Source organism: Rhinatrema bivittatum, chromosome 6, assembly GCF_901001135.1.
Source record: "Rhinatrema bivittatum chromosome 6, aRhiBiv1.1, whole genome shotgun sequence".
In the NCBI taxonomy this organism is placed as follows: Eukaryota; Metazoa; Chordata; class Amphibia; order Gymnophiona; family Rhinatrematidae; genus Rhinatrema; species Rhinatrema bivittatum.
Window position 1 is genome coordinate 41,648,393 of NC_042620.1, and position 19,546 is coordinate 41,667,938.

At 47.6% G+C, this 19,546-nt stretch overlaps 1 protein-coding gene across 2 annotated transcripts in view; it reads left to right on the forward strand.

The window, feature by feature from the left end:
- Positions 1-19,546, forward strand: part of CCDC93 (coiled-coil domain containing 93) — a 371,692-nt gene that overhangs the window by 340,398 nt on the left and 11,748 nt on the right. For both annotated transcript variants that reach the window (XM_029605342.1, XM_029605343.1), the window contains one exon: positions 1,866-1,979. In XM_029605342.1, the coding sequence (XP_029461202.1) occupies positions 1,866-1,979 (114 nt within the window). The remainder of the gene's footprint in view (positions 1-1,865; positions 1,980-19,546) is intronic.

Here is a 19,546-nt window from a genome sequence, read left to right on the forward strand (position 1 = left end):
CTTCTGATAAGAATGGACATCATTTGTGCTTTAACTCTCAGCACAAGCACACACTTTTACAGATTTAGCACAACAGACAAGGAGGACAGTACAATAAAAGCAAATTTAGTTTACTTATGTTTGTTAAGAAGAAGAATATATTTTAAAATGAATATTCAGGCAAGGAGAATAATGAATTATTTAATGCGTAGGCTTTTCAGTGGCCCTAATGAAGGTTGCTGACACCTGAAACTCCAACACATGATTATTTTTTTCAAGATTGACTATATCCTACATACTTTCATCTCCCATAACTTTTGCTTTGCTTTATTGTAGGTTGTCCTTAATTTCTAAGCCCTTTGTAGAGCACAGTACAATTTCACAGATGCATTTGTATTATTGTAATTCTTGCACGGCTGTATGTAAACCAACGACAGTTTTCATGGTGACCGACTTAACTGTGCCCCCAGCTATTCTTTCAGTGTTCATCTACTTTCAGTGTTGCTAATACAGGCTGGAAATTGAGCTGCAACAAAGATGACATTGAGGACTGGGGTTAGATTCAAGGATTAGGGGAGAAGGGAGGTAATTGCATGTTTTCCAGGAGGCCGTGATTTTTCCTGCTGCATGTGCAGCCCTCTCTCCCCCACCCCCTTCACGGCTGCACAGTAATTTACGCCAAAAATATTAAAATGTAACAATTTCGCTTTTTTTTTTTCAGTTCGGTCTCCAAGACTTCAGAATGCATTATTTTGGGTTATCATTTTATGCTGACATTTTCTAGCCTTTATATAAGATCTTGGAATATATTTATTAAACTGCAAGGTATTTTTCATTATGACTTATGTCTGTGTCAAGGTTTCATTCTTGCTTCCATATTTACCACTGCCACAACCTATTTTCCCACCCTATCACTGTCTAAAGCAAGTATGTTGTTTGTAGATTTACAGTTTATAGGAAAGTTTCACCAGTAATGGGGAGTAAAAAGGAATATTGAAAGATAACCAAAATATGCATCATCTCTTTTTAATGCAGAATTTTCTGTCCAGAGGCTGTTTTATGTTTTATTTATTTATTTAACAAATGTATATCCCGCACTTAATTTTAATATTTATGTGATTAATAAGCACCTCCTATATAGGGAACTACCTATAGTACCTGAGTGTAATCCACTTTGAAGTGTCACGAAAGGTGGAATATAAATGCAAATTATTATTAGCAGCAGAGTAGTAGTGTTAATTCCACAGTTTGGAATGTATCAGAATCAGTAGATTTTTCTGATAGGATTTTTTTTTAAATTTAATTTTCCCTTCTGAGATTTTTTTTCAATGTGAAAACACAAATAATGCATGAAAACCAATTTTGTGTTGCCTGTGGAGCTGACATTGTGTGCCATCTTTCCAAGGATGTGAACAGTCTGGCAAAATCCAGGTTCAGCTCTTTACCCTCAGCTTAAATCTCACTGAAATGGTTGCATCTGGAAAAGTGCACCACACACATCCTACTTTTCAATTAGCTTGCCGCATAACCTGGATTCTCCTTAAAATGAAAATGCATTAGGGAACTGCTCAGTTTAAAAATAGCACAAGATCAGCTTCAGGCAGAAATGTGTACTAGGCAGAAACCTGCACCAAAAAATGTATGCTGACTAAAAGATGTGTCAAAAACTTTGTGGGACAGTTGCCTAGTCCTTAAATCTTGATGCAGATGTAATCCAGTGGTGCAGTTAAAGAACTGACAAATCTTTATTTTTATTTATTTGGTTTTTTTTACAAAATAATTTGAAAAAAAAAAATAGATATGTTCACATTGGTATAAAGTTACATAGACTAACATAACCGTATTTAGTATATTTAGCATTGAAAATTTCTGGATGTTCCTAACAGATGGAGAAAAAGAAACAAGAAAACAAAATGAGACGAGACCAGTTGAATGATGAATATTTGGAGCTGCTAGAGAAACAGAGGCTGTACTTCAAAACTGTGAAGGAATTTAAAGAGGTAAGATATTCCTAGCAGAGATGGGGGGATTTTAATGAATATAACAATTGGTGGATACATTTTCCAGACTTGAAAACTTGGCAGATGAGTGCTGCTGTGTGGTACATAGAAAGATTACAGAAATAAAACCATATAATGTGTCAGATACCAGGTGTGAACAATCTTCTTGAGCCATGGGCCCCTTCCATTCATGCAATTGGATAGGATATATCTATGTGTACAAATACATGCACGTGAAAGGTTTTCACCGGGCAGCCACCTTGCCAACCAGTGGCTCAAAGCCCCCATTTTGTTTTCTCTTTGCTGGCACAGAGGCAGACACCCCATATCCAGACAGATGCAGAAAGAGATACCTTATGCCCAGACAGACACAGACAGATCCAGATAAATAAGACACATGGACCCCCAAACCCAGACAAATATAAAGAGACAGATACCCCATAGAAAAACCAAAACCCAGCACCCAGGCAGCATAGTAACACAGACAATACCACACCTGGACAGAAAAACACAGACATACCCACCTCCAGACAAAAGAGGGACACACCATAGACAGATACAGAGAGATAGACACAGGTAGACAGACCTCATCACACACAGAAACAGACCACAGTATACCAGACAAACATAGAGACACATACACCACACCCAGACCCCCAGGCCATATATCATAATAAGGGCTGGAAAAAATGCTAGCCAAACATTTTTAGAAGCTGAGAAATTCCATCCCACATTTTTTCTTTTTTTGCTGTTTTCACTCATTTTTCCTATTTTTCTCTTTTTGTATTTTTCCTAATTTGTTCATAGTTCAAATTTTCTCATCTTTAGATTTGCTTAACTTTTTTTTTACACTTTTTGCCTTTATTCTTCCTTCCCCACCTCCAGTGCCTCATTCTCACAGGACAAGCAGGATGGTAGTCCTCACATATGGGTGACATCATCAGGATGGAGCCCAATCACGGAACACTTTTGTCAAAGTTTCTAGAACTTTGATTGTCATCTACTGGGCATGCTCAAAATGGCACTAACCCTGCATCCAGCAGGGGTCCCCCTTCAGTCTCTTTTTTTTTCCCATGCAGCAGTAGCTACACGGGTTAAGGAGCTCTCTAGAGATTCCTGACAGGAATTTTCCTCACGGAACTTCTTTCAAAATATTCTACCCCATAGGAGTCCCTCTATCGATTCCGTACTCCGCGGTCGAAAAGTAAGGCTTTAACCTCATTTGCGGTCGATTCCCGTCGAGTTTTCCCTTCAGGGCCTACTGGCCATCGACTGCACCGCAGCTAAATTTTTGTCGAAGCCATGGCGTTGGGTTTTCGTCGGTGCCCCGACTGTCCTCGGGCAATGTCTATCACAGACCCGCATAGGGTTTGTGTATAATGTTTGGGGTCTGACCATGACATTCTAACTTGCACCAAGTGCACCCAGACAACATAAGTTGTCTGGGTGCAGTATAGATAGTACAACGCACAATATAGCTCCGGAATTTGTTGCCAGAGGATGTGGTTAGTGCAGTTAGTGTAGTTGGGTTCAAAAAAGGTTTGGATGAGTTCTTGGAGGAGAAGTCCATTAACAGCTATTAATCAAGTTTACTTAGGGAATAGCCACTGCTATTAATTGCATCAGTAGCATGGAATCTTCTTGGTGTTTGGGTAATTGCCAGGTTCTTGTGGCCTGGTTTGGCCTCTGTTGGAAACAGGATGCTGAGCTTGATGGACCCTTGGTCTGACCCAGCATGGCAATTTCTTATATTCTTATGTTCTTATGTTCTTAAATGTGCCCAAATGACACTGAAGGGCCGTAAGGCCCGCTCAGAGAAGATGGAGTTCCCCGACTCCATCGACCGCTTCGACATCGTCTGAGCCGGTGCCATCAACCTGTCGCCAGCAGCAGGACACTGGTGCTGCCCGACCCGTATCCACTACTCCGAAGGTGTCGACTTCTTTCTCATCGCCTCAGGAGAAGGACCAAGGAGAACATCGTGAGAAACAGCGACACCGTCACTGGAATGCTCAGTCCGCTGATCCAGGCAAGCCCTTGGCATCGGCGTCGACAGAGCCACCGGCAAAGAAATCCTGTCCAGAGAAGGCCCCATCCTCCTCTATGACCGGGTCACCGAGGCATTCCCCACTTTCATTGGTACAGGGAGCCGCAACTTCACTTTCACCGGTGTACCCTCTGGCTATGCCATTATTGCCTCCCACTCCGGAGCTGGGGTTTCATGCCCCAGGCTTCCATGACGAATTGGATAGGATGATCCAAGAGGCCATCGGTAAAGCACTGCAGGGCTTCCAACCTCCATCGGCACCGACACCGATGCCAGCTCCAGTCACTGACCCGATACCCATGGTGCTCGCACCGCTTCTAGGCAGACTGGATGTGATGATCGATGTTCTTCCACCGGTGGCACCGAAGATACCAGTATGTCCACCCCTTCCACGCCGATACCTTTGTCATCAGAAGATGAAGAAACATAGCCATACCACTGTCTGGGATTTTGCCACCAACTCCCCCATCGATGTCACCGGTTCCATCAGTGCCTCTACTCCCATCGGTGCCGCATCGTTCTCAATCGGTGCCACCTCCAATGCCGTCGATGCCTAGGCCTGGTCCTTCAGGAATAGCACCATTACTCCCCTCTGGAGATCCTATGGGAGCTGGTGATCGACCTCATGATCCATGGACTGATGAATCTTCCCAGGATTCTGATGATTTACCTTCAGAGCTGTTATCCTCCAGAGGGACCTGTCTTTTATTAATTTTATAAAGGAAATGTCTGAAACCATACCATTCCAACTTCAGACAGAAAAGGATTCCAGACATAAAATGCTGGAAGTACTCCAATTCGTAGATTTACCCTAGGAGATCATGTCTATATCTGTTCGTGAAGTTCTCCAGGACCTGCTGAAGAGATATTGGGAGCATCCAGGCTCTATACCACCGGTGAATCGAAAAAAGGATGCCACCTACCTGGTACAGACAGCCCCTGGCTTCCAAAAACCACAGCTGTATCACCATTCTGTGGTTGTGGAGTCAGCCCAGAAAAAAGCACAATGTTCTGAACCTCATTCTTTCATTCCTCCAGGGAAAGAACAGAGGTCCCTAGACGCATTTGGCTGTCGTGTTTTCCATGGATCTATGCTTATTTTTCGCATTGCTTCCTACCAGTTATATATGGTGCAGTATAACAGAGACCTGTTCAAGAAGATCCAGGTCTTCTCTGAATCTATACCTAACCACCTTCAGGACCAGCTGAATGCCCTGGCTCACAAGGGTCTAGATGCTGGCAAGCACGAGGTCCGCACTGCCTATGATATATTTGACACTGCCTCTAGTGGGAATTAGTGCACAACGGTGGGCCTGGCTAAAGTCCTCTGACTTGAGACCAGAAGTACAGGACTGGTTGGCTGACCTACCCTGCGCTGGAGATAATCTCATCGGGGACAAAATTCAAGAGACTGTAACACAGCTCAAAGATAATCATGAGACGTTACGCCAGCTTTCTTCTGTGCCTACTGATTTCCCGTCCACCTCTAAAAGGACATTCCGAAGAGACTCTAAGCGGCCGTCCTTCAAGCCACAGAGATATTATCCTCCTGCTACTCGAGGTCGCCCCTCCAGACCTTACCAAAAAGGTCAAGCCAGACAATCCCGGCCTCAAAAGATTCAGCCAGCCCCTCCACCGGGCCCAGCTGCTGGATTTTGACTCCTCACTGGAGAACATAAGCCAACCTCCTCTGCCGTCTGTACCCGTCGGCGGTCAGTTGTGCCACTTCACCAACATATGACACACAATCACTTGCGATCAGTGGGTACTTGCTGTACTGACCCAAGGCTACCACCTCAACTTCCTTTCGGTGCCAGCACACTCCCCACCTCGGCCGATGTGGGGATCATTTAACCACTCCTCTCTTCTGGAAGAGGAGGTATCAACCTTCCTGAAATCCCGAGCAATAGAATCAGTGCCAGCAAGGGCAGGGGTTCTATTCCAGGTATTTCCTCATCCCAAAAACGTCAGGAGGCATTCGTCCAATACCGGACCTACGTGCCTTAAACAAATATCTACAGAGGGAAAAGTTCAGGATGGTGACCTCTGGTTCTCTACTGCCTCTTCTACAAAGAGGAGATTGGCTTTGCTGTCTAGATCTTCAGGATGCGTATACACACATCTCGATGTGTGTCCCACTGCAAATTCCTTCATTTTGTGGACTGCCCCCGGCATTTTCAGTACTGGGTACTGCCATTCAGCCTAGCATCCGCTCCTCAAGTCTTCACCAAGTGCCTACCTGAGATGTCACGGCGCCCATGTCTACCCTTATCTCAACGATTGGCTGATAAGGGCTCCAACTCAGAGGGATGCACTAGCCTCCTTACGTCTAACTATCCATACGTTGCTGTTTCTCGGGTTTTTGATCAACTACCCCAAGTCCAGCCTCAGGATCGAGCTCATACTCTCATATCCCTTGCACAGTGCCTCCAGAATCGACATTATTCAATAGCTTGTCATTTTCTCATTTGCTGGGTCACATGGTGTCCTCTGTACATGTCACTCCAATGACACGCCTCACCATGAGTGTCATGCAGTGGACTCTAAAGTCCCAGTGGACTCAGGCTTACCATTCAATGTCCAACATTGTCCACATTACCAAGCAGCTTCACCTGTCGCTGGCCTGATGGATGCTGCTCTCCAACCTCCTTCAAGGCCTTCCCTTTCAGGTTCCAGAACCTCAAATTATCCTAACGACAAATGCCCCCCAATCTAGGTTGGGGTGCTCATGTCAACAGCCTACAGACTCGGGGAACCTGGTCTCTAGAGGAAGCCAAACATCAGATAAAGTTCCTGGAACTTCGAGCGATCAGATATGCCCTCAGAGTCTTTCAGGATTGCCTCTCAATCAAGACCATCCTGATTCAAACCGACAACTAGATAGCAATGTGGTACATCAACAAGCAAGGGGGAATGGGCTCCTATCTTCTGTGTTAGGAAGCTGCACAGATATGGGTGTGGGCTCTTTCCCACTCCATGTACCTCAGAGCGACCTACTTGGCAGGTGTGGACAATGTTCTAGTGGACCAATTGAGTTGAACCTTCCATCCGCATGAATGGTCTCTCAACCCTACAGTAGCAGACACAATCTTCCAACGTTGGGGGTATCCACACATAGACCTCTTTGCATCCATCCACAACTGCAAAGTGGAGAACTTCTGTTCGCTCATTCACAGCCGCCACTCACAGCCGAGGGACGCTTTCGCCCTCTCAGGGTCCAGCGGTCTCTTCTATGCGTACCCTCCACTTCCACTCATATCAAAGACTCTCGTGAAGTTACGAAGGGACAAGGGCTTGATGATTCTGATAGCCCCTCACTGGCTACGCCACGTCTGGTTCCCAATCCTCAAGGACCTATCAGTTCGCCGACACATCCCTCTAGGGAAGGATCCGCTTCTGATAACTCAGAACAACGGGTGCCTGCGCCACCCCAATCTCCAGGCCCTGTCGCTGACTGCCTGGATGTTGAAAGGTTAATACTCCAACCCCTTAACCTTTCAGAGTTAGTATCCCGAGTCCTTGTAGCTTCACGAAAGCCTTCTACGAGACGCTCTTATCGTTCTAAATGGAAAAGGTTTACGGTCTGGTGCACGTCAATGTCCATAGACCCATTCACTTGTTCCATTGTGAAGTTTCTAGACTATCTGTAGCATCTGTCAGAATCAGGCCTGAAAACTTCCTCTATAAGAGTGCATATCAGTGCGGTAGCCGCTTTCCACAACGGAGTAGGAGATGTCTCTATTTTGACACAGCCCTTAGTCACACACTTCATGAGAGGTTTTCTCCACCTGAAACCTCCATTGCGCCCTCCGGCCCCCGCTTGGGACCTTAATGTGGTCTTAGGGCGGCTCATGAAACCTCCGTTTGAGCCTCTCCACTCCTGTGATCTCTCTTACCTGGAAAGTGATTTTTCTTCTCGCTATAACATTTGTTCGCAGGGTTAGTGAGTTACAGGTGCTAGTCACCTATCCACCTTACACTAAAATTCTTCATGACAAGGCAGTCCTCCATATACACCCTAAATTTTTACAGAAGGTAGTGTCAGAATTTCATCTTAATCAATCCAAGGCCCCATTCAAACCCAGGAGAAAAGACTCTACATTCCCTGGACTGCAAACGTGCCCTAGCCTTTTATCTGGAGTGCATGTCAGCACACAGGAAGTCCACTCAATTATTTGTTTCTTTCGATAACATCAAATTGGGAAATCCAGTGCGAAATCAGACCCTTTCCTCCTTTTTGGCGGGCTGTATCTCCTTTTGCTACCAGCAAGCAGGCATTCCGCTACAAGACTGTGTGAAAGCACACACTGTTAGGGCCGTGGCAACACCTCGCTCAGTGCCACTTGTTGAGATATGTAAGGCTGCGACCTGGAGCTCTCTCCATACCTTCGCAGCCCATTATTGCTTGGATAAGGCTGGCAGACAAGATTCCATTTTTGGCCAGTCTATCCTGCGAAACTTATTCTCAGCTTAACTACCCAACATCCTACCAGCGACCCATTCAGGGTATTCAGGATGCCCTCCTACCCAAATCCACCCCTGTTATTGTGCCCGTTACACGACTTTGGGTGCATTTGGTGCATTGCTCGGGCATCCTCAGCAGGATGGTAGTCCTCACCCATATGTGAGGACTACCATCCTGCTTGTCCTGTGAGAAAGCAGAGTTGCTTACTTGTAACAGGTGTTCTCAAAGGACAGCAGGATGTTAGTCCTCATGAAACCCACCTGCCACCCCGCAGAGTTGGGTTCACTTGCGATTTATTATTTTATTTTTTCGCACGTACTTCTTGCTATACACGAGACTGAAGGGGACCCCTGCTGGAGGCAGGGTTAGTGCCATGCTGGGGATGCCCAGTAGGTGCCAGTCAAAGTTCTAGAAACTTTGACAAAAGTGTTCCGTGATTGGGCTCCATCCTGGTGATGTCACACATATGTGAGGACTAATATCCTGCTGTCCAGTGAGAACACCTGTTACAGGTAAGCAACTCTGCTTTCTCTTCTGCTTTGCCAATTCTCATCCCCAACTTCACCGTTTCTTTTTCCCTGGTGGGTAACAGATGTGATCTCTCCCTGATTACGGACCCAACAGCAGCAGAAACTCTTTCCAGGCGGAGATATACATAAGATACACACAAGGGTGGCAAGAGGCAGGTCTTCTTGGGTTGTGGACACCGCATTGTCTGTTCCCATGTCCAGTTCTGCCTCAGAGTAATCAGGCCCCCCCCCCCCCCCTTATCTGGGTCCACCATAGCAGAACCAAGTGCCTGTCCTGGAACTTTGATCTCAAAGATTCTAGAGCTTTCAAACATGCCTTACTGAGGCAGAGTCCCTCAGTCTTTTTTTTTTCTATGGCACCATGTGGTCATTGTATTCAGCTTTGCTCTCTCCTCACAGTTTTTGTTGTGATTTTTTCTGGAACTGTAGCTCTTTTTCTTTTTCTTACAGTAGTTGTTGTTTATTTTATTTTTCTCTCCTTTTCAACTTCCTGCCAGCCATATGGCAGGCCTTAGTCGCTGTACAGTTTGGCAGAGACTGATTTTATTCCTTAATAAATTAATACTGTATCTGCAGTTTAGTTTCTGTGCCCTCTCCTTGCTCTATCTGTGTTTGTGCCCTTTTGTCTGGTGCTGACAGGACTAATGAAATGCAATCCCTGGGTGATTTAAGTAGGCCACTTAGACTGGGGACTCTCCTGAGTTCTACCCGGGCAGGAATTCCATATCGTTTTACTAATCGATCGACATCATTGGAGGCACGGACAGTGAAGGAATCGAGGACTGCGCCGTTCCTGTGTGGGAAAGACCTCATCCTCCCCATATTCTAAGGAACTAGTCTCCACGGGCAGGAGCCCTGGACAATATAGCCTCCCCTCCTGCTTGCCATTGCTGGCAGTGCAGTCTCCTTGTGAGAGATGGTGAGCCGGAGCCTAGGCAAGCAGCGTTGCTGCTGCACCTTGGTGCCATTCCCGGTAACAGTTGCTCATGCACAACCGTGCCAGCGTACTGATAATTTGATGTGTCAATGTCAGGACTGCATCGGGGACCAGTACTACCATCGAGCGCCATGGTCACCCTCAATGCCATCGAGCGTGACCGCTCTCGAAGTCGTAAGGTCCATTGAGCGAGTGGGAGCTATTCTGTGCCATAGGCGTCGGCAGGTGCTGTCGTGCACTGTAGACCGCATCGATCGCCATAGGCTCTCGATGCACCAGAGAAACGGCACCAACCGAATGTCATCAAGTTCCATGGGTCTCGATGCGGTGGAGTAGTGACACCAACCTCAAGCGTCGCAGTCCCACCTTTTTTAGGGACCAGGACTACTATCCAGCGCTTTGCTCACCCTTGATGCCATCAGAGTACATTGTTTCCCTTGATTCCATCAAGGTCCATAGCCACCCTCATTGCCATCGAGCACCATGGAGGCTATCGGGCGTGTTTGCCAGCGATGCCCTTTGTGGCTACTCTGAATGATGTCTAGCACCATCGCCACCAGTGGGCACTGGGATTGTCATTGAGCGCCAGGTCACCCACAAGGCCATTGACCACCAGGGCGTGGGGGTCCTGAAAGCGCTTAAGCACCATGTAAGCCCTTGGCGGACACTGGCTTTGGGCCTGGGATGGCTCTGGCATCATCACCCAGAGGCACCCTGGAACATCAAGGTATCCAGTGTGCACCATGCCACGGTGCCCTCGAGCATTGGGGACACCGAGTTTCCTTTGCAGTGTCCAGAAACACAAAGGGGCATTGAGGTGTGCCATCAGTGGTGTAAAGCTGTTGTGTGCTGTGGGCGATGATGCTCTCGGGTACCCGGAGCCACTGTACAGGTCCAAAGGTGCTGAGGTCATGGGACATTGGTAGCCCCGAGGGGCTTCAAGCACCATGCCAAGCATTGGAGTTGCTGTTGAGGCTAGCATTAGCCAAAAGCACTGGTCACATAGCTGAACTGAGGGGATGCCAGCCATCATCGGGTTCCTCTAGGCACCGATGCAGCTTCTCGATGCCCGTTGTCACATTGGTGCCACAGGGTTTCCATCTTCAGGCATCGTGGATGTCATCAGTACTTCCAAAGTATTGACACCGTCAGGCACCAGTCTCCATCGGTGCTGCCAACCCTCTGACATTTTTGGCCTGCAGTGTTCATAAGTCATTGGCGCCTCCAGGCACCATGTAGACCATGGGTGCCACCTAGCTGTTGTCTGCAGGCACCTGGGGCACCATCAATGGTACTGCATGCCATCAAGCATGCTAGGTGCCTGTGGCATAGTCAGGCACCATCGGAGCTCTAGGCATAGTGTTGGTGCCATAGATGCGATTCATTGCTTGTGAGTTCTGAGGGTGGTGTGGCTCCGGGAGTGCCGTTGTCACTGTGGGTACCAATGAACATGGATGGATGCTGTAGAGTACCACAGCAGAGCACCATGGGCACTGTCTGTTACCACAGACTTCCCTTCCGCCATTATGCGACTGAAAGGGAGGTGAGCCAATCACAATCCCCATTCAAGGGCTACAATCAGCTTGTTAGGTACCATGGGGGCAATGCTATCCACCATCAGGGATGGCCATAGTCAGAACCCCAGTGGCACTGGGGACGCTGTTGTTACACTGTACGTGCTGATTCCATTAGGAGTTAGTGCAACAGTGGAGCGCATCATGAGGGATAATCCTGTCTGCGGGCAGGGGGGCTCTTGGTTCATGCAACCATTGTTCCACTTACTGGACCACATGAATCCTTGGGAAAGTACGCATAATAATGGCCTTGGGTATTGATATTTAGGCCAGGTTGTTGGTTAGTCTGTTCCGAGATCAGACCAGTCCCTGCCCTGGTATCCTTTGGGTTGCTAGGTCGGTAAAGAAATCCTGTTTTCACAGGGGTCTGCACTTGGATCATCCCTGCTTTCTCTCTCTCTTGGTGGATTTCTTACCCAGGAGGTTTGCTCTCAGTTTTGGCTGATTCTATCATGCTGAGAGGTCTACCTCGGTGGGGGTAACTCCCTACTGAAATCAGCAGTGAGTTGTTTGGTTGGGGTTGATATACAGAGCCTAGAGTTTGTCTTATCCCTGCAGCCCTGGGTCTACCTCCTTGTGTCTTTCACTCCTTCTGACTTCCGGTCGGAATGACGGGAGGGGAGAAAATCTAGGGCATTCATGGTATATTGAGTATACCTGCAGGTATATTGAGTACAGTATCTTTTCTCTGTTTTATCAAGTTAGCTTTTTATTCTTCACTCGGTTGACCAAAATGCCTCCCTGCTCACCTAACTATCCTGTGGACAGGATGGATAGGTCTACCCTTGATAGGGTGGAGCATGGGTGAGCTTCAAGCCTAGCTTAACTCCCTGCTTGGGGGTTTGGGTTAGCAATCCCATTTCAGGGATTGCCTTTCATTCCCTGACACTCTTGATGTCTGACTTGGATGGTCAGATCTGTCTGATACTTTGACAGGTAGGGTCTGCTACAGACCCTGCCACTATTGCTGCTACTTCCAAGTGTTGCTTGGATTTTCTGCCCATTGTGCCTATCAGCCAATCATTGGGCGTGCTTCTGCAAATACATTCTGTCCTTCAAATGCTAGTGGACCACAGTTTCTTTCTGGAGGGCTATCTGGCTCCAGTTGTTTTTTTCGGTGGTTTTGTGACACCAAAGGAAACGGTGCAGTCTTCGTCTTTTCTTAGTTGATTTAAACCTACTTTACTTGTCATGGTTTGCTGATCCAAAACCCAGACTCTGATAGTCCGGTGAGCAATGTATGCTTCTCACTGGACTTTACATCACACCCCTGCCTTAGGCACCTCTGCTACACATCGGGGTGTTGTCTGTCTGTCCTATGGTTCTTTTTGTAGAACCCAACTCTTTTCCTGCCTGGACCCTTTTTTGTCAGCTGCCTTACAGGCAAATGGAAGAAAGGTGGTGCTTTCAGTACTGTGGGGTTCCTCGCTTTATCCTGTTTTGAGCAGACTGTAGCTAGGGATTCACCCGTGTGTGAGGACTGCCATCCTACTTGTCCTTGGAGAAAGCAGAGTTCTTACCCCAGTAGGTCACCCCTGGTGACCTACTTCCGGTGCCGGACCCTAAAACTGCAGGCAAGCTACCAGCTCCTTCCTTTTGCCGCCGTCTTCGCCAGCGCAGCTGACCCGACCGGCCCGACTAACGCCGGCTCAGCTGACCCGACCAGCCCGACCAACACCAGCGCAGCCGACCCGATCGGCCCGACCAACGCCGCTTACCGCTCGCCGAATCGCCTCAACGCCGGCTCGCACGACTCTCTGCAACCGGCAGGGGAGACCCGTCGGGGTCAGAGCCCAGAGCCCAAAGCCCACCACCCTGCGAATTACCCGGCTGGGGATCGCAGCGACACACACACCACGCGAGCGGACGCCGACGCTGAACACCCTCCCCCTGGTGACCTACTTCCGGTGCCGGACCCTAAAACTGCAGGCAAGCTACCAGCTCCTTCCTTTTGCCGCCGTCTTCGCCAGCGCAGCTGACCCGACCGGCCCGACTAACGCCGGCTCAGCTGACCCGACCAGCCCGACCAACGCCAGCGCAGCCGACCCGATCGGCCCGACCAACGCCGCTTACCGCTCGCCGAATCGCCTCAACGCCGGCTCGCACGACTCTCTGCAACCGGCAGGGGAGACCCGTCGGGGTCAGAGCCCAGAGCCCAAAGCCCACCACCCTGCGAATTACCCGGCTGGGGATCGCAGCGACACACACACACCACGCGAGCGGACGCCGACGCTGAACACCCTCCCCCTGGTGACCTACTTCCGGTGCCGGACCCTAAAACTGCAGGCAAGCTACCAGCTCCTTCCTTTTGCCGCCGTCTTCGCCAGCGCAGCTGACCCGACCGGCCCGACTAACGCCGGCTCAGCTGACCCGACTAGCCCGACCAACGCCAGCGCAGCCGACCCGATCGGCCCGACCAACGCCGCTTACCGCTCGCCGAATCGCCTCAACGCCGGCTCGCACGACTCTCTGCAACCGGCAGGGGAGACCCGTCGGGGTCAGAGCCCAGAGCCCAAAGCCCACCACCCTGCGAATTACCCGGCTGGGGATCGCAGCGACACACACACCACGCGAACGGACACCCACACCCACATTTGTGACGTACTTCCGGCGAGAGACTATCCTTATAAGAAACAGACCAGTCCCTGGCGTCTCGCGCCGGGCGTCTCGCGCAGAAGGAGCGCGACTAAGGGGCCTGCCCCTTAGTGTGCCCCTTCGTGTGAACCTTCCACACCATAGACCAACCGCATACGATCGAAGGAGATGACGGCCACCAGGGCAATACCAACTACCTGAATCTCACCAAAGCCATCACTGAAGCCTGGGGTGAGCCAATCCTTTCTCCACGCCCACCCCTCACCCCCAGCGCACAGCAAAGTATCACGCATCTAGCATGAACACAAATCTATGCCTCAAGACCACTAAGGAATACATCCATTATCAATAAGCCTCTCCTCTCACCAAGACCCTTTACCATCCTCGTACCCACCCTCTACCTCATACTAACCCACCCCCTGCAGTCACCTACTCCCCTTCCTTTCATTCAACAATCAACCAAAGCAGTACCCTCCACTCCCTACAATAATGAGTCCACAACCAATCCCCACCATAAAACACTTCTACACCCCCCACAAATTGAACATTCACACATACCTAACGCAACAACACAGATCACTCATCCCCATTATGGCATCCCCCCTCACACAAATCCTGGGTATGCTGTCATTCTCCATTCTACTTCTAAATGCTCAATCCATTCTAAAAAAGACCACTCTACTACAGGACATCCTCACAGACGAAGCCCCGGACATATGCGCCATCACGGAATCCTGGTTAAAGGATACAGACTCCGCCTTAATTAACCAACTCTCCTCAGATGCATACAGCTTATTTTCCATACCCAGAAACAAAAAAAAAGGAGGCGGACTATTCCTGGCTGCCAAAAAGAACTTCAACCTCACTCTCCAAAATATTACACCCCCCCCCCAAACTGGAAGTCAGTATCTTCAAATCTAATTCCCTCCAACTATGCTTAATCTATGCCCCCCCTGGCCTTCTCGAACAAAACCCCTCCCCTCTCATAGAATACATCTCAAAACACATAAACAATACCAAGCCTGCCATAATTATGGGAGACCTAAATATTCATGTAGACCGTGACCCCCTTTCCCCTTCTTGTGAAGCTATCTTGACAGCCATGACTGCACTTGGTTTCAAACAAAATGTCTCAGAACCCACGCACAAGGCCGGGCATACTCTCGACCTCATCTTTACCAACTCCTCAATCCACACTGACCAACCCAGATGCACACCCATCCCCTGGTCAGACCACTTCCGAATAGACACACGATGCACAATCAGAAACACCCCCCCCCCCCTTCGCAACCCAAAAAAACAATAACATATCGCAAACAAGGCAAGACTGAAGACATCTTTGAGGCCCTTTCAAAAGAACTCCCCAACATAGACCTCACTGACGCAAACACAGCCATATCCTCATGGTTTCAAATCACCACAAACATAGCAGATAGACTCTGCCCATCCCACACCAAAGAAATCAAAGCAAACAAAAATAATAAAAAACCCTGGTATACAAATGAACTTAAAGCCATGAAACTCGACCTCCGTAAAATTGAAAAAACCTGGCGGAGGAATCAAACACCCACCATCCTAGCACAGTTTCGCGCCCTTCTAAACACCTACCGAAAAGCCACCGAAAAAGCAAAGAAAGACTTCTATGCCACAAGAATCCACCAGTTCCAATTCAACCCACAAGCCCTCTTCCAATATGTAAACAGCCTTATCACAGCACCGGACAGACACAGCAGTGACCACGACGATGATACAAAATGTGAAAAATTGGCATCATACTTCCACACCAAGGTACAGACCATTATGGCTCGTTTCTCACTTCACCCCAGCCTCCCGAACATAACAACTCCCAACAACACCCCCACTAACCACTACGATCCTATCACACAACTACGTCCACCCACACAAACCTCAAACACCACCCTCTCAAATTTCGAAAACACATCTGCACTAGAAATTGAAACCACCATCAAAAAACTCAGACCCGCCTATCATCCCTCAGACATCCTGCCCACCAAAACATTACTCACAAACCCAACCCCAATTGCCAAACACATCGCAAATGTACTGAACAAATCTATCATACTGGGCCAGGTCCCAATTGAACTAAAGCAAGCCATTATAAAACCCATCCTCAAAAAACCAGACTTAGACAACAATGACCCAGCAAACTATCGCCCAGTGTCAAACCTCCCGTTCCTCTCCAAAATACTCGAAAAAATAATTAATAGACAACTAACAGAATACATAGAAGACCACAATATTCTCTCATCATCCCAGTTTGGTTTCCGTAAACACCATAGCACAGAAACCCTACTTATCTCCCTCTCAGAATCCATACTCAAAGCTCTGGACAAAGGACAGTCCCACATACTCGCACTACTAGATATATCGGCGGCATTCGACACAGTTAATCACAACATACTCATTCAACGCCTCAAGGAAATTGGCGTCACAGACAATGCCCTTCTCTGGTTCCAGTCTTACCTACACGACAGGAGCTATAGTGTAAAAATCGGTTGCAATGAATCCAAACCTGTCAAGCTATCACAAGGAGTACCACAAGGCTCATCCCTCTCCTCAACCCTTTTTAACATCTACCTCATACCCCTCTGCCTCCTGCTCTCCAAGCTGGGCTTCCAGCACTTCATTTATGCAGACGACGTACAGATACTCATACCCATAACTGACTCTATCACTAACGCAATGAAGACTTGGAAATCTGCTCTATCTGAAATAAACAAATTACTCACTGACAACTTTCTGGCACTCAACACCAACAAAACCGAAATACTCATCCTCTCTCCCCCCAACATTCCCACACTAAGCCTTTCTTCCCTCTCACCACCAGGCTGCCCACCCACCCAATTTGTCCGCAGCCTTGGCATATGGATAGACAACCATTTTAACCTCAAAAAATTCATCTCTAACACTATTAAGAGTGGATTCTTCAAGCTCCACACCTTGAAGAGAATTAAACCACTACTACACACTTCTGACTTCCGAACAGTACTGCAGGCCATGATCCTATCCAAACTGGACTACGGCAACGCTATCCTCCTAGGCCTCCCAAAAAATACCCTTCAACCGTTGCAGCTCCTACAGAATGCTGCCGCCCGCATTCTCACAAACACTCACCGTTATGACCACATCACCCCAGTTCTTCAATCCCTGCACTGGCTCCCAGTAACCTCCAGGATTATCTATAAATCCCTCACCCTCATACACAAAGCCATTCACAACCAAGACATGCACTGGTTCCCTGAACATCTCCATCTCCACAACACAACAAGACCTACTAGAAAACAGCACCAAGCCAAACTCCTGACTCCCTCCCCCAAAGTCATCAAACATGCCACGATCAGAGATAGATCATTCATCATAGCAGGCACTTCCCATTGGAACAATATGCCACCCCACCTACGCCAGGAACCCTGCCATAAAAAATTCAAACAGAATCTTAAAACCTGGCTCTTCAAACTAGCATACCCTGACTAACCGTCTACTCCCATAGATACACACCCTACCCTCACGCCCCCCACTGACTGACACGACCTATTGAAATTAACCATGATCCTCATCCATTCCCATTCCCATTCCTCCAACCCCACTCCCATTCCTCCAACTCTCCCTCATCCTCCTCCCCTCTCACCCTCCAACCCTCCACCCTCACCCTCCCCACCATCCTACCACCTGATCTAACCACATATATTCCCTGGCATCATGTGAATAATTAAAATGTAAATATAGTTATTGTGAATATAGTTAATGTGAATATACTTAAAATATGTGAACATGTAACCACCTTTCAAGTTGAATTAATTGCCTCAATGTTTCCTCCTCCTATAAATTTATTGTAAAGCCTGTTGCTATGTTATGTTACATTGTGAACCGAGGTGATGTTTTTAACGTGCCCCGGTATATAAAAAACCCTTAAATAAATAAATAAAATACCTGTAATAAGTATTTTCAGAGGATAGCAGGATATCAGTCTTCATGAAACCCACCTTTCTCCCCTGAGAGCTGGTTTCGCCATGCATTTATTTATCTAATTTATCTAATTTTTATATTCCACTTTTTGGCACTTCAAAGCGAATTACATTCAGGTACTGTAGTTATTTCTTCCATGGACTGAGGGACACTGTTTAGGAGGCAGGATGATGACTCCAACTGCACGTGCTCAGTAGGGCATGTTTGAAAGCTCTAGAATCTTTGAGATCAAAGATAATGTCACTTGTGTGAGGACTGACATCTTGCTGTCCTCAGAAAACACCTGTTACAGGTAAGCAACTCTGCTTTCTTGGATTATTCCTGTCTCTTCCCCTTTCCTGTCTTTTACAAAACCCTTTGTTTTGGAGCATCAAAGTGTTTTCCTGTCTAGGAACATTTTTACTGAAGTTACTGCAGCAGCTTCCTAATCCATTTGAAACTCAACAGAAAACAAGGAAGCTGCAAACAAATTCATAGCTGCATTTCAGTTTTTACTTTTTTTGTGTATTGAATAGACTTATTGCCCTCTGCCTTTTGGGAAATAACTATTTTTGTAATCTTCAACAAATTGCACTATTTGTATTCCAAGATCATGCCGGTAGGAAATGATCAGTTATGAACATACATTCTCTAAAATGGAGAATAAATAAGGAATGTAAATTAGTAAAATAGAAAGCAAAGCAATTAACACTTGACAATTTCAGCATCTGAGATAAGTGAGTCATTAAAGTTTAAAAATGAGAAAGAGGAGGAATTGTGATCCTTAGTAAGGGATCCAAGAATCGTGAGGGTTTTATTTTTGTTGCTAAACAGTTATCCTGTTAATTTCAATTCTGGCTTAGCATTCTTTCTCCAGAAAGCCTGCCTTTCTGAGGAGACCATATAAAATTTCACCAAGTTAACTCTTTGGCATCCCCATCCAGCATTGTCTTTGGTGAGGTTGTGCTCCAGACAGGAGCTATACCCCAGGCAGGCAGCAGTTGTCCAGCAGAAGCGCTAGGTGGCTTCAGTGAGGATTCTTCCATCATCTCTTCCTTCCCAGAAGCCTCGTCGTCTGACTTGGATGAACACGGTCTGTCACAAGTGGGTTTGACTCTCTGTGCACTGCTGAAGTGAGCAAGCCACAAAGTTTTCAGATTAACACAGAGGGTTTGGCCACCACTTGCTAATATGAAGGCGAGTTGATGGGGCAGGGGAGTGAGGGGGGTCAGGCCAATCTCAGCTTGCCTGGTTGATTGGGGCCTTCTTAGCCAGACTTCAGTGCAGCATATTTTAAAAAGTTAGCGGACCTTGGGCCTATGCCTCCTCCCTCCTGCTCAGAAAAGCGGTAACTAGGAGAATGAAGTCTTACGCATGCCTGGATGAAACACTCGCCCACCCCCCCACCCCCCCCAGGAGAATAGAATGGATTAATAAACAAAGCTGAGGCCAC